This window comes from Mauremys mutica, chromosome 7, assembly GCF_020497125.1.
Source record: "Mauremys mutica isolate MM-2020 ecotype Southern chromosome 7, ASM2049712v1, whole genome shotgun sequence".
Taxonomy (NCBI): domain Eukaryota; kingdom Metazoa; phylum Chordata; order Testudines; family Geoemydidae; genus Mauremys; species Mauremys mutica.
In genome coordinates, this window is record NC_059078.1 from 95,464,893 (window position 1) to 95,490,716 (window position 25,824).

Below are 25,824 nucleotides of genomic sequence, written 5' to 3' on the forward strand. Positions count from 1 at the left end.
GTGTTATGAGCCTGATCCACTCCGATCTTCATTTTGAACCTACCACACTAAGGAGCTGTTTCGATCTTGGAAGTTTAGTTTCTTTTTATTTCAATTCAAAATTTGTTCAGCTATCCATTGGAGGGGAGGGAGGGGGGGGGCAGAAAAATTGAGCCTACGGTTAAGTGGCTCCTGTGCTCCACAAATGTTCCTTACTTGGAAGGGTAATATACAGTAATAAATAATTTCTTTAAACCAAGACTACCCATTGCATAAAATTAAGCACATTTATAAGTCTTGGGAGGACTAAGCCCTAAGCATCTGATCCTCTGAGCATTTACTACTAAACTAAGCACTTTCTACATCTGTAGTCCCATTGAGCTCAAGGGACTATGCCCTGCAATAGTCAGTATGCCAATACACTGACATTTATGGAGTTGGCACATTTGTTTGATTCTACCAATCATGTTGTTTTGTTGTGAATTCCATATTTTTCCATAAGCTACAACTTTCCCTAGAAGAATGAATCAGGCTTTCTTCAGAACCAGTTAACACCACACCTTAATGAATTTGAATGATGTGAGGCATTCAAAGGTAAGCACATATTTGAACAGTCTATTCTGGAAATTCATGTTGTTCTTCAAAGATAAGGGGACTTGGAGCTCATGTTGAAAGGAGGAAATATGGTTTTATTAGCGGCAAGTTGAAATTCTTTATGAACAAATACCAAAAAAGGCTTAAAAGCCCAGCCAAAATCCAGGGATAGACATAACATTTATAAGTACATTTTAATATGAGATATTTGATAATTATTTCATCTTTTACTTTCCAGCCAGGACCTGAGTTCAGGGCTCTGTGACAGCAAATCTCATGGGATCAGACTCTCCCCTAAAACTTTCCTTCTCGTTTCAGATTGCACACCGAAGGGGTTTATATATTCATTATTGTATGCATGGAATTCACGCTGAGAGTATGCATATGTAATCAGAATAGGGAAATCTCCTTAGCTGCTTCTTCATCACTTTAGCAATATGGAATGGCAGCATGTACATAAAAAAGAATAAAAACATTTTTGTGCTGTAAAATTCATATTTATCATGGCATCAGAGAATGAGGTTACCTTCCATCCCCTCCATAGAACAAGAATATAACTGGCCTGGCAGGTTAGCAGTAAAAAAGGGAATTCTTCCAGGTTTTATTGGCATGACAGCTCTGTGAATGTGTTTGTATTTGAAATTCCTGACGAGGCTGTTCCACTTCAAGGGGCTCAGTATTCCCTTTAAAACTACGGCATTCTGTGCTCCTATAAGTAGCACTAGAGCAGTGCACTCCCTTTAATATGAATAACTTAAAGTGCTGCTAACTTGCTAGGTAAAAGGAAGAAGGAAGTGGAGAGAAATCAGTCCTCATTGCCATTATTATTGGGAAAATTTTGTGCTATTTATGTCACATTGTTTATCTCCTTTACCTAGTGCTGCTGTTAAACACTGAGGCCATCAGAGCTGCCGTCACTCCTGCATCAGAATCTCTGCGTGGAGCAAGTGAACTCGAGCACAAGGTTGGTAATACTTTTACTTCACTCTGACCCAGAATTGTGATGGCTTTCTTGGGGTTGCAAGATACAAAACCAAATAATGATTTAGCATGTGCTGTTGAGAAGTAACCTTTCTAAGGCTTGTTCTTGTTGTTTAAAATTACATGGACAAAAGAATTGCTGCTTGCTGAAAGGTGCCTTCCAATAAAGGGTGACTGTACAACTCATTCTCTTCTGGTCTGTAGTAGAGGAAGACAGGTGAGAGAATGAGTAGGAAGGATGAGTTGATCTGAAAGTACTTTAAAATGCATGTATCCTTTTCATTATAAAAGAAGTGAACTTTTCTAAATAGCTAATATTGTTTAAAAAGGGACCTTGTGTATACAGTGTGTATATCTTTGTGTATACCTATGTGTAACTTTTGTCTAAGAGGAAGAATAAACCCTTTATTTATGTTAACTTTTCTGAAAAGACTACCATGGATGCTTATTGGCCTGAGGAGCAGCAACTGCAGTGTGTTTGCCAATAAAATCTGCTCAGCTTAGATGTACATTACTGGTTCTCTGAAATCTACAGAACGATTCAGAGGCATTCACAGACCAAAGACACATTTCATAAATACCCTCTCACCTTTGTCCTGTCCTCATCCACTTACATTCTTATTCCCATGGTGTGGTTGCACTTTGCTGCACTCAACTGAATTTGTCAAGGCCCACCTCCATACCCTGTTAAGTAGAGGGACTTTGACAGTTAGGTCGTTTGTATAAATTACAAATTCTGGCCAAGATTTAAAAAAACGGGTGCCTACATTTAGGATCGGAAGTCTTTAGTTGGTTGCTACATAAGTCACCTGATTTTCAAAAGTGCTTCCTACACTTACTACACAGCAGCTGTGCAATTCTTGCTTCTGTTGATAGTTGTCCCTATTGCATAGAATATTGATCACACCATTAGAGTTTTTGCTGTCTCCTTATGTGTAATTCTTTGAAATCCATCCTAAGAGATGAAGCAATAGGATCAGGTAGTGAGGCAACTAAAACCTCATCATTAATTTAATCTTCTAGCTACCTATTCCCGGTCCCCTTAATCTTTTAGGATGGGTATCAAAGAGGAAAAAGAGTTACATGTAAGGAATCAGAGACTGAATGGACGATCATTATTAGAGCTACATGGGAAATGGTTTTCCCATTCTGCAAGAATTTTTGCGATATTGAAAATTGTTTCCATCTTGAATTGGGACAAAAACTCAACATTTTGAACATTTTTAAGAACTGATTAACCAGAAAAAAATGGGTGTGGGTCACTTGAGGCATTTTGACCTTTTAACATTTTTTTAAGTATAAATGAACTAACATTTCAGAACCAAAGAAATGTTGAACCAAAAACCAAAAACCAAAACTTTTTCTTCTAATTTTTTTCAGATGGGGAGGTTTGTGGAAACCAACCCTTTCTCTGAACAGTTTTGGTTTCTGGCTCGCCTCTTCTTTGTCTGTTTAATTAGACAGAGCCTAAACACCCATTCCCAGGCAGCCGGGTGTAATACAAAAGATAAAAACACAAAAATATTATATGAAGCTGGGTCCAGCGACTCAGTTAATTCAGATATGCCAAGAATGAGGCCATCAGTATTGTTTATACAAGTGACAATGCCATTGCTTGTGTTGATCCTGAAATTAGTTCCGTGCCACCAAATGTCTAGTGCCTTTGTTATGGAGGGTTGCTAGGGCTAATTAATCCAATTTTAATAGCTCTCTGAACTAGGTTTTTTCTCTGCCTCATTCTCATTGGAGAGCTATGTACAGGTATGAATAATTTTCCCCTGAGATATGTTATATGTGATATGGACATTTTAAAAATAAATAACAAAAACAGTTTTAGAGTAACCTAATTAAAATCAGAGTGGTAGCCGTGTTAGTCTGTATCAGCAAAAACAACAAGGAGTCAATAAATTTGTTAGTCTCTAAGGGGCCACAAGGACTCCTCATTGTTTTTGCTAATTAAAATTGGTGTTGAGGTCACTCTAGTCTTTATTTAGAGCCCAATTCTATAAATCTAATAGTCCCTTTATTCTTCTGAGTAAGTCCATTGGGCCTGACCCCTCAATGCCTTGTACCTTTGTGTAGTCATTCACGCCAGTGCAAGGTGGGGACAAAACTATACGGTAGTGCTTTGCGTTCACTTTGCACAGGAAACAGATAAGGACACAAGGTGTCAGCCTTGGACAGTCAGGCCCTGGGTTTCATTTCAGTCCTTCAGAGAATTCAGTTTCTTACACTTTCAGAACGAAACATGTTGATAAAAATCAGACTGAAATCTTCAACCATGTTAATCATACAGTACGTCACTTTGCATGTGCCCTTCCTGCCTTTCCACGTCTTAATATGAGTATTGTCAAATTTTAAAATATGACTGTAACTATCTCCTTGCTATTTCCACAGATCTGTCAAAATCTTTTTGAGTCTGCAAACTAAATTGTTGTCTTGTTTCTCTCTGAAGCCAGTCCCCATGAGTGTATGTGTGTGAGAGAGAAAGCGAGAATATGTGAGCATATAGAGATGCAGCTTCTGAGCAGAGATGCTTTGAGGCATTCTGTCTCTGTGAGGCAGAGGCAGGCAGAAGGCCCCAGTAACCTGAGGGGCCACAGGACAGCATGCCATACAATTCTCCTTACTCCTGCTTTTGGAAAAAAAGTATCATGCACTTGCTCAGCCTTCTGCAGACAGGAGGGCAATGGAGTGCCTTTGGGATTGAATGCTGGCACTACAGCCTAGCATTCAAGGGAGTTCTGAGTTGGTAATGTGCCTGACTCTTGGGTGAGTGCATTTGCTTCCAGTTTTTGCTGCTTGCACTGCATAAGCAATCAGGAGCTGTGCCAGGTGGCTCACTGTTGTACCAGGCACAACTTCATCTCTCAGCAATTCACCTCTTATCAGACATAGTGCCATGTTCGTATTGTATTGTGCGTGCAGCGAGAGCAATGTTGTTAACAGATGAATGTACTGTTTTACACAGAACCAAGATGTGGCTATTCATTGCAGTGGCATATTTGTTCCAAGGAACTATATCTTTAGAGAAACTCATAAGAATGAAGAGAGATCATGTGGATCCTGAGGCATATATGAACATTGTAAGTTATTCATTGGAATTAATTTAAAATGAATGGAATGCATTGCTGATAGCACAGAATTGTTTAGAATTGTCTGTATTAACAGGTATGGGTGAGATGCACTTAGCTAACATTTCCCCTGTTTTCAAACACTTATGTCTACGCTATGAAATTAGGTCGATTTAACAGAAGTCGATTTTTTAGAAATCGATTTGATACAGTCGATTATGTGTGTCCCCACTAAGCGCATTAAGTCAGCGGTGTGCGTCCACAGACTGAGTCTAGCATTGACTTTCAGAGCATTGCACTGTGGTAGCTATCCCACAGTTCCCGCAGTCTCCACTGCCCATTTGAAATCTGGGTTGAGCTCCCAATGCCTGATGGGGCAAAAACATTGTCGCAGGTGGTTCTGGGTACATGTCATGGTGGTAGAATGTGCCTTTGGATGTTTAAAAGCTCGCTGGGGCTGTATACTGACTCGGTTAGACCTCAGCAAAACCAATATTCCCATCATTATTACTGCTTGCTGTGTGCTCCACAATTTCTGAGAGAGTAAGGGGGAGACATTTATGGCAGAGTGGGAGGTTGAGGCAAATCGCCTGGCCACTGATTATGCGCAGGCAGACACCAGGGTGGTTAGAAGAGCACAGCAGGGCGCACTGTGCATCAGAAAAGCTTTGAAAACCAGTTTCATGACTGGCCAGGCTACGGTGTGAAAGTTCTGTTTGTTTCTCTTGATGAAAACCCGCCGCCTTGGTTCACTCTACTTCCCTGTAAGCCAACTGCCCTCCTCTCCCCCCTTTGATCTCTGCTTGCGGAGGCAATAAAGTCGTTGTTGTTTCAAATTCATGCATTCTTTATTAATTCATCACGCAAATGGGGGGATAACTGCTAAGGTAGCCCGGGAGGGGCGGGGGAGCAGGGAAGCACAGGGGTGGGGTAGTTGTAGGGGCACCCCCTAGAATGGCATGCAGCTCATCATAGAAGTGGCATGTCTGGGGCTCTGACCCGGAGCTGCCGTTTGCCTCTCTGATTCTTTGGTAGGCTTCACGTGGAACTGCTGCGGGTCCCTTTTATAACCTCTGTCCTTCATGCCCTTGGAGATTTTTTCAAATATTCCGGCATTTCGTCTTTTGGAAAGGAGTTCAGATAGCATGGCTTCGTCTCCCCATATAGCAATCAGATGCAGTACCTTCTGTTTGGTCCATGCTGGATTCTGGGACTCCATGGTCACCTGTGCTGATGAGCTCTGCATGGTCACCTGTGCTGATCAGCTCATCACAATGGCCAAACAGGAAATTAAATTCAAAAGTTTGCAGGGCTTTTCCTGTCTACCTGGCCAGTGCATCTGAGTTGAGAGTGCTGTCCAGAGCAGTCACAATGGAGCACTCTGGGATAGCTCCCGGAGGCCAGTACCATCAAATTGCGACCACACTACCCCAAATTCAACCCAGCAGGGTCGATTTCAGTGCTAATCCCCTTGTCGGGGAGGAGTACAGAAATCGATTTTAAGAGCCCTTTAAGTCAACAAAAATGGCTTCATCGTGCAGATGGGTGCAGGGTTAAATTGATCTAACGCTGCTAAATTTGACCTAAACTCGTAGACAGGGCTTACTGTCATTCTGTTTTGTCAGATGTTCCTTCCTACCTACATGTATCAGAGTCCAGCTTATGAGGGGTAGAAACTACAACATGCAGTATTTTTCTTTACTGAAGTGGCATAGTAAAATTTCCCCTTTGAATACTAGATTGTTGCACCAGCACCAGCCTTCCAGCTGAAAAGGGCAAGCAATGAAGGTTCTGGAACACAGACTTCCTCCGCCAAGATTTTTGGAAGTGATTTGTGATTTTTGGATGTCTCCATTTTTGGGGGGCACTCAGCATCAGACATAGTAAAGGGGCTGATTTTCCAAAAGTGCTGAGCACCCACTCCCTGAAGATCAAGCCCCTTTAAATCACTGGTTTCTTTAAAAAAAATCTTGATCCTATTGCCCTGCAGAGTAAAAGCCACTAAAGAATGCTGCGTATCTGTAAAACGACCCTGCCTTCCAGCAGCAAATGTGGAACCATAAAGCTCTGTGACAGTGGTGGTTTCAGAGCAATGAGCTGGCTCTGCTCACTTCCTGTGTGACCCTGGGCAAGTCACTGTGACGTACCAGGGTCCAATCCCAGCTCATGAACAGCTGTGTCATCCTTGGCATGAAACCTTGGGTGCCATACAATACCTTGCTGAAGTAGCTCCCACCTGGGCAGCTCACAAACAGCCTCCAAGCATGCAAGTCACATGCTGAGTGTCTGTGTGTGGCTGCAGTCTGCCAGCCACACTTGGATTACACACCGCCTCTCACCAGCCTCAGTTATACTGCTGGGTGGCCCCAACACACCCCCAGTCTTAGATTTCCCCCCAGAAATGTATGTCCCATACAGCCCAGCCCTCTTCTGGACAACACAAGTTATATTAGGTCCATTATTTCTTTAAAATAAATAATATGTGCACAACGTGGCATCCCAAATGGAGTTTACCAAACACTTCAATCTAGACACACTGGATTAGATAAAACAATAAAACAAGTGTATTAACTACAAAGAGGGAGATTTTAAGTGCGTACAAGTAATGGGGCATAAGAGTCAGACATGATTACAGGAAAAATAAAGATAAGACATTTACTAATACCTAACTTAACAAACTATATCAGATTCAAGCAGTTTCTCACCATATATTTTCAGCAGTCTTTCTGACCAAACCCTGTAGGTCCAGACCCCTTCTCTAGATCAGATTCAACATTTTCAGATAGGCAGCAAGAGACAAAAAGCCTATGTGGAAGGATGTACCCTGCTGCCTTTTTCTCACCTGTTTCAGCTTCCTTTGTTTCCCTTCCTGCTTGATGACTCTGTTTACTGCTTACATGTAAATGAAGCAGAGCACACATTCCTTTGTTTAGGACAGAACTGTTTGCCAACCTCAGTTTGGGCAGGGCTGTGGGTTTTGGAAAATGCTGGAAGGGCATAACGAGTGGGGTCCCGCAGGGATCAGTTCTGGGTCCAGTTCTGTTCAATATCTTAATCAATGATTTAGATAATGGCATAGAGAGTACACTTATAAAGTTTGCCGATGATACCAAGCTGGGAGGGGTTGCAAGTGCTTTGGAGTATAGGATTAAAATTCAAAATGATCTGGACAAACCGGAGAAATGGTTTGAATAAATAGGATAAAATTCAATAAGGACAAATGCAAAGTACTCCATTTAGGAAGGAACAACGAGTTGCACATGTACAAAATGGGAAATGACTGGGACTAGGAAGGAGTACTACGGAAAGGGATCTGGGTGTCATAGTGGACCACAAGCTAAATATGATTTGACAGTGTAACACTTTTGCAAAAAAAAAGTGAATATTATTCTGGGATGTATTAGCAGGAGTATTGTAAGCAAGACATGAGAAGTAATTCTTCCATGCTACTCCGCTCTGATTAGGCCTCAACTGGAGTATTGTGTCCAGTTCTGGGCGCCACATTTCAGGAAGGATATGGACAAATTGGAGAGAGTCCAGAGAAGAGCAACAAAAATTATTAAAGATCTAGAAAACATGATCTATAAGGGAAGATTGAAAAAATTGGGATTGTTTAGTCTGGAAAAGAGAAGACTGAGTGGGGATATGATAACAGTTTTCAAGTATGTAAAAGATTGTTACAAAGAGGAGGAAGAAAATTTGTTTTTCTTAACCTCTGAGGATAGGACAAGAAGCAATGGCTTAAATTGCAGCAAGGGAGATTTAGCTTGGACATTAGGAAAAAGTTCCTAACTGTGAGGGTGGTTAAGCACTGGAATAAATTGCCTAGGGAGGCTGTGGAATCTCCATCATTGGAGATTTTTAAGAGCAGGTTAGGCAAACACCTGACATGAATGGTCTAGATAATTAGTCCTGCCACAAGAGCAGGAGACTGGGCTAGATGACCTCTCAAGGTCCTTTCCAGTTCCATGATTCTATGTGTTAATAACATCATATAGGAAAAGCTTATAACTTCACATACAATGTTGCTACCACATTTTACCAGGACAACAATGACCAGCAAATTGAGTTTTCAAATGATACTTTACAAGGCGTACTTTGCACAAAGATTATTACAACAATTTGTAGGATGTGAATACAGGGGTATATTCTGTCACTTAACCTTTCTGAGCCATCATGTAGCCCACTGTAAAATGGAGATAACATTATATTGTGGGGCTGTTGTGAGGTTTGCTTAGTTCACAGGCAGTTTTTAACTGAAAGTTAAGGTGATTTCATAATATTTCTATTCTAAAAATCTGGAAATTCAGTATCAGAAAAGTTCAAAAACTGAATTTAACACTACCTGAGATCACTCCTTTTCCACTATTCCCTTCTACCCCCTGCTTACATTTCCAACGTATTCCACATACTCTGTCTTCTCTGGCACTCCCTAGCTGCATAGGAACCAACGATTCATCATCTCATCAAGCCACCACACAGAGCCCATAGACCTAAGTCTTCGCCATCACACCACATTTCACACTCTAAAAATGTCAGCATTTTACATCTTAAATTCATAGTTATTTTACTGTTCCTGACCCTGAAAAGTGCTGAGTGAATGTCAATATCTACCTATGTTTCAAATTTTGCAGTGTTAGTTGATTTCATTGGAGACAAAGAAGGGTTATGTAACTGGCAAACATATAAAAAAGGAGCCAACTTTAAGAGGTTTTAATCATAAAAATAACTTACTCAGTTTCTTTTCAATTTCCTGGAAAAGTTCTCTGATCTTCTAAAAGGTTAACTTTCAGGGAACTGTTATTGGTGCAGTTGGAATAGCTTTCAAATGTAACTCTGGGTCCAACCTTAACTCAGAGGGATTATCACCTTTCCTTCATAAACTTCATACCCATATACACATAACACCATTCATCTCCTTCAATAAACATTTGTACAGTATGTGAATTACACAAGCTAACTTGGCATCATTCAAAATAGACTCTTACTGAAATGTCTAGCTACTAATAGGTTTCTCAATGATTAATCCTTCTCTTTTAATCTCCATATTTTAAGTTTTTTCTAGATTTCTGTCTTCGTTTGACTAGGTGGCAGAATTCTAGAGCTGAGGTTTAGAACATAGAATCGTAGAAGTGTAGGGCAGTAAGGGACCTCACTAAATCATCTAGTCCAGTTCCCTGCATGAAGGCAGGACTTAGTATTATCTAGGTCATTCCTCACAGGTGTTTGTCTAACCAGTTCTTAAAAACCTCCAGTGATGGATGGAGTTTCCACAACCTCCCTAGGTACAATAATTTGTTCCAGTGCTTAACTACTCTTACAGTTAGGAAGTTTTTCCTAATGTCTAACCTAAATCTCCCAGGCTGCAATTTTATCCCACTGCTTCTTGTCCCGTCCACAGTGGATAAGGAGAACAATGTATCACCCTCCTTTTCATAACAACCTTTTACGTACTTTAAAACTCAGCCTTCTCTCCTCCAGACTAAACAAACACATTTTTTCTATCTTTCCATGTAGATCATGTTTTCTAGACGTTTAATCATTTTGGTTGCTCTGTTCTGGAATTTCTCTAATTTGTCCACATCTTTCCCAGAACTGGACACAGTACTCCAACTGAGACCTTATTAGTGCTGAATAGAGTGGAAGAATTACTTTTCATGTCTTGCTTACAACAATCCTGCTAAAATGTTCCAGAATGTATTGTGGAATATGAAAGGAAAGAGGGGTAGTTTTGAGGGATGTGTCATTAAAATATGATATTTTCTTTTTATTCTGGATACCTAACAACTAAGGGACCAGATCCTCAGCTGGATCTAGTCCACAATGTTTTCTCATCACAGAGATCTTTCCATATACATACTGTGTAGAAAATGGACACCCGTAAGCCATCTGAAGTAAAAGCATTTGTGTTTTCTCTTGCAGAGCGAGCTCATTACCTATAGAGGGTACCCCAGTGAGGAGTATGAAGTGGTGACGGAAGATGGCTATATCCTTAGCATTAACAGAATCCCTTATGGAATAGAAAATCAGGGAAACACGGGTATGATTTATTTCTGTAAAGCAAAGAAGACTTAATAGGACACATTTTGAAAAACGGGTGTCTAAATTGCTTTGCCAATCTGCATATGTCTGAACTCAGGTCCTGCTTGCCTTAGGTGGATAGTCACACTGAAGTTGATGGAAATGTTTTTGTGAGTAAGGTGAGCAGAATTTGGTGCTAAATCAGTGGCATTGGAACAATTTGTATAGAGGGGGTGCTGAAAACCATTGAACAAAACTGTAAACCCTGTATATGATGGAAACCACGGAGTGCTCTTGCACCTGTAGTTCCAGCACCCATGTTCTAATGGTCTGTTTTTGAAAATCTGGCCTTGAATGAACTGAAGCTTGTACTCCGATCATTAGGGATTTAGCATTTGATCAGTAGAAATTAAAAAATAAAAAATAAAAGCTTGAAGGCTGCAATCTACCCCAAACACCCACTTTCAGGAAAGCCCAGTTTCTTCCTTGGATCTCATGGTTTGTGTTGTGGTTGCTTTTGTTCACACCTGTTTAATCTCAGTGATAAATTAACATTTTGAATAAAGAAAGCCTTTATTAAATATTCCATGCCTTTACTACTTAAACTAAGGTATTTAGAAGCTCCTCTCTCAGTTCTGCCATACTTCTTCAGTATAACCAGCGAGACTAGACTTTACATTCTGGTATTCCTAAGATAAACAGGAAATCAACTTTTTAAAAATCCAGGCATTCATTATATCTCATAACAAACTGAAAAAGGGATAAACGCTTAAAAAAAATCCATAGGAGTGTGCCTTTAATCCAGCACAGGACTGGGAATCACAGTTTTGAGTACTGGACAGGAGTATCATTGTATTACCATATTAATCAAGCAGCTCAGTAAATTTTTTTTCTTTCAGTTGTAAAGCCTGCTGTGTTTCTTCAACATGGATTACTAGGAGATGCTAGCAACTGGGTCACAAACCTGGCCAACAATAGCCTGGGCTTCATACTAGCAGATGCTGGCTATGACGTCTGGATGGGAAACAGCAGAGGGAACACCTGGTCTAGAAGACACCGCAATCTTTCTGTTGAGCAAGATGAGTTCTGGTCTTTCAGGTAGATTGAATTATTGAGCACTGTTGGACATAGCATTCGGAGGGACTTGGGATATTGTTAATGGGATATTGAAATCTTTCATTTTTATCTGTCTGCTCATCTATCTAGATTTTTATAAAGCACCCATCACTGTGGTGTCAGAGTGCATGTGGATCATTGGTTTAACCTCAATGCAGGTTGACAATGAGTGAAAATTGTTGACATCTGATGGCTTAGAAGCTGGTGCTGGATAATGAGTTGGCTGTGGTCTAGCCACACTGTAAAAATATTACCATAACTGGCACTAATTGGAGTCCTCATTGGCCTGTTAGACACTGCTGAGGTTCAACAATGGGGTGACTCAGGGAAGACTGCACTGCTTGTATCCACACTGTACCTTCCCTGAAGGCAAACAGAAAACTTCAGTCATTAGGGCCTCCAGTGCACTTTTATTTTAATGAATGTTTGAAGACTAGACTGTAGCAGTACATTATATGATCCTGTGTAGTGGTACATTATGTGATCTCCATGAAAATGGTTCCATAACTGTGTAATTAATTGTTTCTTCTACATAGGAAGATTAGGCACTCATGGTTTGATCCTAAGCCCACTCTAATTAAAAGGAGACTGTCCATTGACTTCAGTGGGGTCTGGATCAATCCCTAAGGTATGAACAGAAAGCACCTCGGAAATTAGTGAACAGTCTCTTTTACACCAGGTGCCACAAAGACCTAGGACTCAAAATAGTAGAATTATTCACAAAGCAGTTTGTTTTTTCTGATCTGACAAACCTAGATTTCCCTTATCCAACGCTAACTCATCTGGGATTTCATTTATGCGTGCATGTTTTTCATCCTTTCTCTCGGCAGTTTTGATGAGATGGCTAAGTTTGACCTTCCAGCAGTGCTAAACTTTATTATGCAGAAAACTGGACAAGAGCAGTTGTACTATGTTGGCTATTCACAGGGTGCCACTATAGGTATGTAATGTTACAAGGAATGCAGAGTGATGTGTTATGGATAGGGCACTATCTCAGGAAATCTCATTCTCCCTCTCCGCCCCGGGCGAAATCTGGTCTTTTGTGCGCTTTTACCCTCTACTATACAGATTTCACGGGGGAGACCAGCATTTCTCAAATTGGGGGTCCTGACCCAAAAGGGAGTTGCAGGAGGTCACAAAGTTATTTTACGGGGGTCGTGGTATTGCCACCCTTACTTCTGCTCCTTTTTGGGTCAGGACCCCTACAATTACAACACCGTGAAATTTCAGGTTTATATAGCTGAAATCATTACATTTATTATTTTTAAAATCCTATGACCGTGAAATTGACCAAAATGGACCGTGAATTTGGCAGGGCCCTAGTTATGGAATCATGTCTGGACCGCTATACAGCAGTGAAGACTGTGTTTGGACCTCTCTAACACCTTTTATATGAAAGATAACAAAACAGAATGGGCCAAATGCATTCCTATTGTAACTCCAATGATTTGGACTTACACTGGAGTTTAATATGGTCCAATAGTTGCATTGAGTTCATGGGTTAAGGGGTTTTGGAGCTAACTGTGGGATCAGGGCTTAAGTTAAGACAAGCAAAATGTGGAGATGGCCGCTGACAGAGGGGTTGGGTGGAGTGGAGGGTAAAAACAAAGGCAATATGATGAGGCAGTTGTTTGGGAGAGTAATGCATGTATCTTCAGAACTAAATAGTATATATACTTGGGATGAATTTTTGGAGAAGTAGTGGAGATAGAACACAACAAGAAGAGTATCAGTGTAGGAGGCGGATGTAAGATAATAGTTTGCAAGCCTGCAGGACAGGGAGGATAGTTGAGTTTCAAATGAAATCTAGGACAAACATTTACTTCAGTAATCAGTCAATATTTGAATAGCTATAGGATTGCCTGCAAGTTTGAAACTGAAGGATGGAGTATGGTAAATACTGATATTTTAGTTTATGAAAGTTGCTCTAGTTAACTTCTCTCTTGAATTTTCTCAGCTTTCATTACATTTTCAACAATGCCCCAGCTGGCTAAAAGAATCAAACTGTATTTTGCCTTAGCCCCTGTAACTACAGTTAAATATGCCAGAAGCCCTGCAGTAAAACTCCTGTATCTTCCTGAAAAGTTTCTCAGGGTATGTGATCCTTCTACTTAAAATATTTGATTGTCTAAATATTTATTTGACTTTTAGAATGGACGAACTGAAAACATATATTTAACTAGAAATGTATGGGGTCTGCTCACGTCTGTGGTTAAAGATGTTCAGCTCTGCCCACAACACTGGGAGAATTAATTGACCTACTTACGTCTTTCTCTTATTTATGTCCAGAAATACAAAAGGAGACTATTGCATTCCACAAAGTTAAGTTCATGACTTAAAAAACATACTTACCTATATTTACAGTAACTCCAGAAGAATCACTGTGGCTCCAGTCCTACTGACACTAAATCACATGCATAAGTGTTACGCAAGTGTGAGTAATCCCATTGATGTCAATGGGGCTACTTATTTGTGCAAAACTGCTCATGTGCATAAGTACTTGCAGGTGCAGGAGCAAAAGCAGAACTGGAGTTAACCTGAAAGAGAGTCTATCATGAAACAAGCAAAAAAATCTGAAGCTCAACCGCGTTGATTGGGCAATGCCTGTGCTACACCTGTTTGATGGATAAACAAACAACTTCTTTCTCATATGCCCGCCCTCCTCAAGCAGTATGTAGCCTGCAGGTTAGGGGGGAGGAAAAATAGGGGTGTAATCATTAAGGAAGGGGAGAGGGAAAACGGGGAAATAGAATATAAAGGGTGGGGGGTTGAAAAAAGAAAAATGCATAGAACAATTCAGTAAGTGAGCAATGCCTTTGTGTTTTTCCAGGTCTTGCTTGGCAGAAGGGAATTATTTCACCAAAGTGAATGGCTGAGAAAGCTAATTGTTTCCTTTTGTGGACGCAGCATTTTTGCTAAGCTTTGTGGAAATGTCTTCTTCATTCTGGGAGGCTACAATGTAAATAACATAAATATGGTATGTACAACACAGCTGGCTGCAGTTGTGTGGGGAGATTTCTAGCCCCTATATTCAAGTCGTATTCATTTTTAACTTGAAACTCTGTGATTTGAATCTTCAAGTCCTTAGTCAGGGCCAAATCACATCCTTCCATGGAAAAGTCCACAGGAATGGTTTGAGAGACAGGAAAACCCTCAGAGGGCTATATGACTGTGTTGGGGGAGAGCTTTTCTCCACCTGTCAGAAATGCAAGCAGTTCAGTCCCCAGAATCCACAGATGTTCCAAGACTCACAAGTGTTTAGGGAAATATGCTGGAGTTCTCTCCCATGGTGAGAAAGCTTATTCTGCTGGCTGCTGCAGATGGAACTGTTGTTCATACTTGAGGTTATTAAGCCTCAGGCTGTATCCCATTTTCAGCAGATTCCCTCTAAGGTTAGAAGGGAGAGAGGAACAATGCTTGGTAGCAACCCCTCCCCCCCCCCATCTAACTCCTCCCATCACGTGAATCCTCAACACTGCAGAGGTCTCTCCATGGGTCCAAGAATGAAAGACATGCATGAACAGGGAGATTGAGGACACTTGGAGGATCCCCTTTTTGTTCAATTCTAGGCAAAATCCCCTTTGATTTTTGAATTAGACTTTTGCTGAATTATGGACTGTTTAACAGCTTCTTAAGGACGTGACTCAGGATTTAGCTGTATATGTTCATGGCAGTTAGCACATTCCTGGAGCATCAAGGGCTCCCCCTCATATCACAAATCCTACCTATTAATCCCTACAAGTGTGAACTAAATAAATACTCTGTAGTCTCTTCGATAAATCTCCTGCCTTATCAAAATGGTTGATTTCATATCCTTTGAGACTATAACTCCGTTAAAAATTCTGCATAATGTTTTTCTGTATCCAATGCATTGCCACATTTGAAATACTTGCTAAGGGCTGATCCTGTCACCTTTACTCATATGGAGTACCTTACTCCATGAGTAGTTCCACTGCCATTACCAGAAGCACTCTAGTGAAAAGGTACTACTCTGTAAGAAACGGGGTGGAACTGGTCCCTCACTGAATGTTTTCTTTCAGAGTCGTGTTAATGTATATGTAGCCCGAGCCCCAGCAGGAACATCTGTACAAAATGTAATCCACTGGAGCCAGGTACTGTTCAGCTTTTGGGCTGCAAAGTAGGTGCTAACCACTGTATGTTATACAATTTGGGTGTATTTAATATTCTCAAGTGAAGTTACAGCTAATGGGTTGGAAACTTGCCTAATTTGTGGTTTACAACTGAAATCTCAACAAAAACAGTACTTTTTATTGATATTTAAACAACAGGTATTGAAATTCCTCAAGGAAAGACAAGCACATTTGGAAATCAGAGGGAAGGGTAATGCGGCAAGTAGTCTTACTAATATATATACAGTACAGCAACAAAAAGGCTCAGGTTGTTACTTTAATTAATTACTCCTTATAGCAGCTCTTATTACATACTTTTTTCTACACAACCTATCAATTCAGAGGCAGTATTATAACTACAGACATTAATTCTTCTAATCAGTAGGTTTGCTATCTTTCCTCGTGTGATTGCATATTCTAGGAAAAGGAAATCTAGTATGACAGGTTGCTGAATTTTTGTTTTTGTGATCAGCATAAGATAAGACATTCTTATACTAAGATAAGTACTCTGCCAATACTGCAGCATGGGGGACAGAGAAGGAAACACTTCCAAGTACAGTGCACTTGCAAATATGCATATACATCCCTTGCAACCACAAACACTTGAACAGGAGGGAAAATACCAAAGAAACACACCACAGCAGCACTTCAAAAAGAGGAACCACACAAAAATGAGGAGGCTAATTAAACAGAAATTAAAAGGAACAGTCACAAGAGTGAAATCCTTGCAAACTTGTACAAAAGGAGCACTCAGGGAAGACAAGGCCATTGCAGAGAAGCTAAATAAAATCTTTCAATCAGTCTTCACTGCAGAGGATTTCAGGGACCTTCCCACACCAGCCATTTTTTTACATGACAAATCTGAGGAACTATCACAGACTAAGGTGATAAAATTAAAAACTGATAAATTAAATAGTAATAAATCACCAGGACCAGATGGTATTCACCCAATAGTTTGGAAAGAATTCAAATATGAAATTGCGCAACTACTAACTGTGGTATGTAACCTGTTGCTTAAATCAGAATCTGTACCAGATGACTGGAGGATAACTAATATAATTCAATTTTTTTAAAAAGGCTCCAGAGGCAATCCTGGCAATTACAGGCCAGTGAAACTAAATTCAGTCACCTGAACTGGAATCCATCTTTAAATTCAGTACCAGGAAAATTAGTTGAAACTATAATATATAACAGAATTATCAGACAAGTAGATGAATATTATTTGTAGGTGACAGGGCCGGCTCCAGACCCCAGCATGCCAAGCACGCACTTGGGGCGGCATTTTGCCAGCAGGGCGGCAGGCGGCTCCGGCGGACCTTCCGCAGTCATGCCTGCGGGAGGTCCACCGGAGCCGTGGACCAGCGGACCTCCCGCAGGCATGACTGCGGAAGGTCTGCCGGAGCCACCTGCCGCCCTCCCAGCGCACCCTCCGCAGGCGCGTCTGCAACAGGTCCCCCGGAGCCGCGGGACCGGCAGCGCGCCCCCTGCGGCATGCCGCCCTGCTTGGGGCGGCCAAATTCGTAGAGCCGCCCCTGGTAGGTGAAGAGTCAGCAAGGCTTTTGTAAAGGGAAATCATGCCTCACCAATCTATTAGAATTCTTTCAGTGTGTCAGCAGGCAAGTGGACGAGGGTGATCCAGTGGATATAGTGTACTTGGACTTTCAGAAAGCCTTTGACAAAGTTTCACTCCAAAAGTCTTAAGCGAAGTAAGCAGTCATGGGATAAGAGGCAAGGTCCTTTCATGAATCAGTAACTGGTTAAAAGACAGAAACAAATGGTAAGAATAAATTGTCAGTTTTCACAATGGAGAGACGTAAATAGTAGGGTCCCCCAAGGATCTATACTGGGATGAACGCTGTTCAATATATTCATAAATGATTTGGAAAAAGGGGTAAACAGTGAGGTGGCAAAGTTTGCAGATACAAAATTACTCAAGATAGTTAAATCCAAAGCAGACTGCAAAGTGTTACAAAGGGGTGGCAAAATACATATTATGGATGTGTGAGCATTTGGGAAATTTGTCCTGATTATACTTTTTATTAGGGCTGTCGATTAATCACAGTTAACTCATGTGATTAACTCAAAAATATTAATTGTGACTAAAAAAATTAATCGTGATTAATCGCAGTTTCAATCGCACTGTTAATAACAGAATATCAATTGAAATTTATTAAATATTTTGGATGTTTTTCTACATTTTCAAATATATCTATTTTTAAATTACAACACAGAATTCAAAGTGTACAGTGCTCACTTTACATTATTATTTTTGATTACAAATACTTGCACTGTAAAAATGATAAAAGAAATAGTATTTTTCAGTTCACCTCATACAAGTACTGTAGTGCAATCGCTTCATCATTAAAGTGCAATGTACAAATGTAGATTTTTTCTTGTTACATAACTGCACTAAAAATCAAAACAATGTAAAACTTTAGAGCCTACAAGTCCACTCAAGTCCTACTTCTTGTTCAGCAAATCACTAAAACAAACAAGTTTGTTTACATTTACGGGAGATACTGCTGCCTGCTTCTTATTTACAATGTCACCTGAAAGTGAGAACAGGTGTTCTCATGCACTTTTGTAGCCAGCTGTGACGTTGTGACATCTATATGGTTTTATAAAAAATTAATAAGTGAATATAATGTAACTGGAATATGCTTCATGCAAAAGGTCTCTTGCATGAAGAGACCTGATCATCTACTGAGTGTAATCATCCTATTTGTATAAATGTACCACTCTTGTATCTGAAACTAGAAATATGAAATATAACTCTGAGGGCCTATTGTAATTATGTAAAGTGTGGGCCATTAATGGTGGTTTGGAATCTTGATGACTCCCATTAACTAGGACAATTGTCTGCAGATGGGTATATTTTACCTGTAAATCTTCCTATATACCTGTGTGCTGGCAAGTGGGTAATGAAGTCTGGCAGTGACATGTGATCATGTCACCTGAACTGGAATCCATCTTTAACCTGTTGTCTTTCCATTGAGAAGGAGGAGGTGGGAACTCACAGAGGGACAAAAGGATTCCTGCCTTATGCAAAAGATATATAAAGGGGTGGAAGAGAACAAAGAGGGAGAGGAGCCATCATGAAGAATCCCCTAGCTACCACCTGAGCTGGAACAAGAGCTGTACCAGGGGAAAGAATTGTGCCCAGGGCTGGAAGGTGTCCAGTCAGAGAAAAAACTTACTGAAACATCTCTGAGGATGAGATTATCTGTATTCAGTTTGATTAGACATAGATTTGTTCTATTTTATTTTGCTTGGTGACTTACTTTGTTCTGTCAGGTACTACTTGGAACCACTTAAATCCTACTTTCTGTATTTAATAAAATCACTTTTTTCTTATTAACTCAGAGTATATATTAATACCTGGGTGAGCAAACAACTGTGCATATCTCTCCATCAGTGTTATAGAGGGCAAACAATTTATGAGTTTACCCTGCATAAGCTTTATACAGGGTAAAAAGGATTTATTTGGGTTTAGACCCCATTGGGAGTTGGGCATCTGAGTGCTAAAGACAAGCACACTTCTGTGAGCTGCTTTCAGGTAAACCTGCAGCTTTGGGGCAAGTAATTCAGACCCTGGGTCTGTGTTGGAGCAGATGGGAGTGTCTGGCTCAAAGGACAGGGTGCTGGAGTCCTGAGCTGGCAGGGAAAACAGGAGCAGAAGTAGTCTTAGCACATCAGGTAGCAGCTCCCAAGGGGGTTTCTGTGATCCAACCCGTCACACTGGCATTCCAAGGTATTTATGTGCCAGACATGCTAAACATTCGTATACCCCTTCATGCTTCAGCATTCATTCCAGAGGGCATGCTTCCATGCTGATGATGCTCATTAAAAAAAACATGTGTTTATTAAATTTGTGACTCAACTCCTTGGGGGAGAATTGTATGTATCCGGCTCTATTTTATCAGCATTCTCCAATATATTTCATGCTATAACAAGCTCAGATGATGACCCAGCACATGTTGTTTGTTTTAAGAACACTTTCAATGCAGATTTGATAAAACACAAAGACGGTACCAATGTGAGATTTTTAAAGATAGGTACAGCAATTGAACTGGTTTAAGAATCTGAAGTGCCTTCCAAAATCAGAGAGGGAAGAAGTGTGGAGCATGCTTTCAGAAGTCTTAAAAGAGCAACACTCTGATGCGAAAACTACAGAACCCAAACCACCAAAAAGGAAATCAACCTTCTGCTGATGGCATCTGACTCAAATGATGAAAATGAACATGCATTGGTTCACACCGGTTTGGATCGTTGTTGAGCAGAACCTGTTGTCAGCATGGACACATGTCCTCTGGAACAGTGGTTGAAGCATGAAGGGACATATGAATCTTTAGTGCATCTGGCATGTAAATATCTTGCAATACTGGCTACAACAGTGCCATAAGAGTGCCTGTTCTCACTTTCAGGTGACATTGTAAATAAGAAGCTGGCAGCATTATCTCCTGCAAATGTAAACAAACTTGTTTGTCTGCACAGTTGGTTGAACAAGAAGTAGAAGTGGATGGACTTGTAGGCTCTAAAGTTTTACATTGTTTTATTTTTGAATGCAGTTATATTTTGTACATAACTCTACCTTTTAAAATTCAACTTTCATGGTAACGAGTTTGCACTACTGTACTTGCATTAAGTGAATTGAAAAATACTATTTCTTTAGTTTTTTACAATGCAGATATTTGTAATCAGAAATAAATATCAAGTGAGCACTGTACACTTTGCATTCTGTATTGTAACTGAAATAATATATTTGAAAATGTAGAAAACATCCAAAAATATTTAAATAAATGGTATTCTATTATTAACAGCATGATTAATAGTGATTAATTTTTTTACTTGCTTGACAGCCCTACATTTTATGTGTGTGATCTGTATCTGTAAAGAAATAGATACAGATTCAGAGCTTCGAAAGCCAGAGGATGCATTGTGGTCATCTAGTCTGACCTCCTGTATAACATAGGCCATAGCATTTCCCCAAATAATTCCTTTTGAACTACAGCATATATTTTAATCTTTTATAGAGGCTCAAGGGAAAAAAATGAAATGGGGGAACACTGCAAATGATTTCATTCTATACTATAACTGTCCACCAGTTGGCAAATATGCTGTAATTTGGTCTCCCAAATCCAGTTAGTCCTTATTACTATTTATTATTTGTATTACCAAAGTGCCTAGGAGCCCTACTCATGGACCAGGCCCCCATTGTGCTAACAAGGTTACTGACTGTTGGTAATTTCTTGGATGCTGACAGAGACACCTATCCACTTGTCTCTGAGCTAATTTAGTGTAGGTTTCCACACAGCCTTCAAATGGGATTAAGTTTAATTACTGTCAACATAGTGTAAGGTGGAATCCAACCAAAGGCTTTGAGGTGAAAGATTCCATGACTTACTTTTTATCCCCTGATCAACTGATTTGTGTATTACAATCGTAACTTTTTATCTTTCTTGCTTTTCATATTAGATACTTAATTCAGGGGAATTCCAAGCTTATAACTGGCGCAGTCAAACCAAGAATATGGTGAAATTTGGTCAGGTAGGATTGTGATTTTTTTTCTGCAACAGTGCCATCATCTTTGGAAAAATAAAACAATTGGGAAGAGAGCCCAGGAGTGGGGGGAGTAAGGGGCATTTTTCTTCCTGGTTTTGATTGAGGAGCAGCTTCTCTCATCATTTACTGAATGGATGTGTGTAAAATTTGCTGTGATTTCATAGGCTTTCATTTCTACACTATTCACTGTTTTCCAGGCCACCCCTCCTTTATACAAGATAAAAGATATGACAGTGCCAACTGCAATATGGACTGGTGGACAAGACTTGCTTGCAGACTTAAAGGATGCTAATGTTTTACTCCCTCAAATTATTAATCTTGTTCATTACAAAAACATTCCTGAATGGGCACATCTGGATTTCATCTGGGGGCTGGATGCGCCGCTGCGCATGTACAATGAAATCATTGACCTAATGGAGAAGCATCCATAAACTGCACAGACTAGCCATGCTTTAGGTTAATGATGGATTCCACTGATGAAGCTTGTTTTGTCTGTGTATGGAAAGAAGCCTGTTTTCCTTTTTATAAAAAAGTTAACCCTTCTGCTGACTCTATTATTTACTATGATTGGCTGTATTTTCACTACATTTGTTGTTATATTTTCTATCCTCCTGGTGATTTTCAGTAACTACAGTATCACCTCAGGAAACAAAGCTACATTTCTCGAAGAATCATTTTAACTTCACTCCTGCTATGGAAGGCAGAAGAGAGTCCAGTGCCGTGTGTGTGTGTGTGTGCGTGTGTGTGTGTGTAGAAGTGCTGAGCAGTACCCTGTCTATCCACTGTTCAGATATGGCAGAAGCACTCCTGCCCCCACACCCAGCTATCACTGGGATGAAACAATAAAGATCTGCTAGCTCTTCACTGCTTACGCTGGTCCTGGGTGTATTTTTAAAAGTACTGATTGTCTACCACCTGGCTCCTCTGCAGGATACATCTATTCCCCAGACCCTACTCCCAGGCCACCCTTTGTTTTGCATGGGTTTGTGGGTTTTTTTTCTTTGCATTGATTGAATATATAATTCTATTCAATCTAATCTCTTTGGCCTAGATCCACACAGGCATTTAGGCCCCTAACTCGCAATAGAATCAGCAATTGCTCATTACTGAGGTACATAGGTGTGCTCTATGTACATTAGGAAAAATAAATTATATTTTGGATTAAGATAAAACCCCATTGAGATTAGTAGCTATGAACTCACCCTTCAGTTAACATAACTATTGGCCTGCTAAACCCAGGGTTGTGAGTTCAGTCCTTGATGGGGCCACTTAGGGATCTGGGGCAAAATCAGTACATGGTCCTGCTAGTGAAGGCAGATAGCTGGACTCAATGACCTTTCAAGGTCTGTTCCAATTCTAGGAGATAGATATATCTCCAACTATAAGCATAAGCCCCACCTAAGGCAAAAGCCCCACCTGAACCTGCCTGGGAGGTGTGTGTGTGTGAGAGAGAGACCAGTCAAGAACAGATGGAAAGGGGAACACAGCTTGAAGAGGCAGCTGAAAACATGGTGGCTGGCCCTGGAAGAACCCTGGGAAGAGGTATCTGGGCTGATGGCTAGGAGTGCTTTTGGTGTGGTGAGCAAAAGTTGTTTCCTGCTATTTGATTCCCCCTGCGCTCAGAGACACAGAACTTTGTACATTCATTGTAAATAAAAAAGAACTGCATCAAAGCAAATACTAGACTCCATTAATTTCTACTTCTAACTGGGACATCCCTGGGGCCCAAAGCTTGACTAACTGCTCAGGGTTGAAAAGGGCCAACAATATCATTAAGGGATCAGAAGTCTATTCCTCTCCTTTTTAGGCTGTTTCCTATGATGAATAAGACTTTTGTTGATGATTTTCAGAGATGCTGAGTGCCCACATCTCCGGTTGAAATTAGATATTCAGCATCTGTGAAAATCAGGTGACGGATTTCCAGGAGGAATGATGCTCCAGCAGCTCTACTCAAGAATATTCAAATATTTTAGATTGTTTGCCATCTAGCAGCTAGTTTAGGAAGATATACTTCTTACAGACAAGGGAGATTCTCCTCTAGCTTTGTTGAAAGTAGTCTGTGTTTATTGAAACAGAAAGTGCTGAATTTTATTCTTGCTGGTGAACATGCTGTTAAGTTGACAAATGTGAGTTCTGTACATGTACAGCTACCGACTTTTATGATGTGGATAGTAGATGGAACAGAGAGCACAGAGGCTGTTATATGTAAATGCCTTCGCTGCCCAGGGAGACTGTGAATGACAATATGGGACACGAGATGTTTGTCCAGATCCAACTCACCTCACTTAAGAAACTGTACTCTTTGTCTATCCAAGGGTATGCATCTTTGTTTTGCAGGCGAGAATTATTTCTGTGATGAATGTATCATTTTGATAATGATTTGCATCAGAGTTTTTCCCCAGAAGCAATATTTCATTAGTGTGTTGTAAAGAATGTGTGAAGGCATCTCCATAAACATGTTGGAACAGCAACCATTTAAATATAGGTTTTGCTTAATCATTTTAGATTACATAAATAAGGTTTAAGCAAGATTTGCACAATAAGCATTGTAACTGCTTGTTTTCAGGTCAATCACCTTAAGAAACTGAGGGGAGGTGGGAAGAGTCATTGTTTTTTAGGGATCTGTTAGAAGGATGATATGCTCAACCCAAACCATTTTGCTGTGATGCTTGTTACCTATCATGTGTGTGTGTGTGTGTGTGTGTGAAGGGTTTTTTTGGGGTGGTGGGGGGAGGGTTGATTTGGTTTTTTTAATCGAGTAGCAGCTTAAATGCAGAAAAACAAAACTAAAAAGTTTGACCTTGTTAACTTGGATTTCACTGAAAGCAGATGTAGAAAGTTAAAAATAATCTATAAATAACACATTTTATTGTTAATTTTCCCATTGAATCCAGCACATGATTCGTGGTAGCTTATGATGGCAGTCAAGGACCTTGGAGAATTGGCTGAGTTGCTTCCTGTCCCCTCTTCCTGCAGGGCTCATTTTTTGAGGTTACTGGCAACTGGAAGATTCTCAGTTACAGTGGGTTAGCGTGTTAAGATAAAGGGAAATTGTCTATTCTGGATAAACAGAAGTCAGTGGAGAGATCGGGGCAGGAGGGAAGAGAAGTAGTTAGTAAGTACTGTCCTGGACCTGGCTATTCTACCTGTTCATGTTGACAACCCTCTTTTAATGTTTTGATTGATTAGTTCATGGGTAGGGGGTTGTTCTGGCTCTTTCCCCCCCATATTGGGGAAGGGCAGAATATATAAAGGGCCTGTAATCTCTACCTAACTACCTGGAGCACTTAGGCAAGACTTACAAGCCAACCTCCCCATTACAATTTAGACTTGCTCACCCTATTTCAACCAATCAGTGAAGGTCTGTTTCCTTGAGAAGCTGCTGCTGCTGCTGTTGTTGCTGTTTGCATTAAATTGTGACTAATACAAATAGTTAGCAATGATCAATAGAAATAGTTGTAATTTAGTGATCTAGTCATCCTAATAGGTTTAAAACATTATAGTGATAAAATTATCTTAGTTTCTCTCAGTTTTACATTAAGAAAAATTTGTCTGTACATTTCTTCAGTGATTACAGTGAGTGTTACTCGCTATCAACTTTCACTCTCAATTTCACATTTGTTTTATATCTTCATCAACCTAACATGGCGCAGTCAAACCCCAGTTCTGAATTAATTTAATTTTTGTTTTAATTACATCATCATTTCTTAGTGAATGTTTGGCAAAATCCATACAAAATAATCAGAATTTTTTTTAAATAATCCCAAAAGTCAGTATATGAAAATATACAACATGAAATCCCAACAGATTGATGCAGTCAGCCTGATAAGAATCGGAGCTAAGAGAGGACAAACTGTATTCCCCTCTCCACACACCCAATGATCTGAAGGAAAAACAAATTTCATTATCATTTTGTTTTTACTTTTACATTACCATTTAATATGGCCTTAAACCACAGGTGGGCAAACTACAGCCCGCGGGCCACATCCGGCCCGTGGGACCCTCCTGCCTGGCCCCTGAGCTCCTGGCCCAGAAGGCTACCTCCTGGCCCCTTCCCCTTTGTTTCCCCTCCCCTGCAGCCTCAGCTCACTGCACCACTGGCACAATGCTCTGGGTGGAGGGGTCGCGAGCTCCTGAGGCAGCACAGCTGCAGAGCCCGGCCTGACCCAGTCTTTGTGCTGCGTGGTGGCAATGGCGTGGCTGGCTCCAGCCGGGCACTGCGGCTGTAGCACCACCAGCCACCAGTGCTCCAGGCAGTGCGGTAAGGGGGCAGGGAGCAGGGGGGGTTGGATAGAGGGCAGGGGAGTTCAGGGGGGAAGTCAAGGAATAAGAGGAGGAGCTGGATGGGGTGGCGGGAGGCAGTCAGG

The 25,824-nt window shown here is 40.6% G+C and overlaps 1 protein-coding gene across 2 annotated transcripts; it reads left to right on the forward strand.

The window, feature by feature from the left end:
* The first annotated feature begins 1,470 nt into the window (after positions 1-1,470).
* On the forward strand, positions 1,471-22,413 carry LOC123374438 (lipase member M-like). Of its 2 annotated transcripts, XM_045024439.1 has the most exons (10): positions 1,471-1,537; positions 4,526-4,640; positions 10,551-10,668; positions 11,549-11,747; positions 12,596-12,705; positions 13,723-13,859; positions 14,596-14,742; positions 15,806-15,877; positions 21,371-21,442; positions 21,655-22,413. In XM_045024439.1, the coding sequence occupies exons 2-10, from the start codon at positions 4,533-4,535 to the stop codon at positions 21,886-21,888; spliced, it is 1,197 nt and encodes a 398-aa protein (XP_044880374.1). In that variant the 5' UTR covers positions 1,471-1,537; positions 4,526-4,532; the 3' UTR covers positions 21,889-22,413. The 2 variants fall into 2 exon arrangements, with proteins under 2 accessions (XP_044880374.1, XP_044880373.1); XM_045024438.1 differs by lacking the exon at positions 1,471-1,537 and having other exon boundaries at positions 4,491-4,640.
* Positions 22,414-25,824: the final 3,411 nt, after the last annotated feature.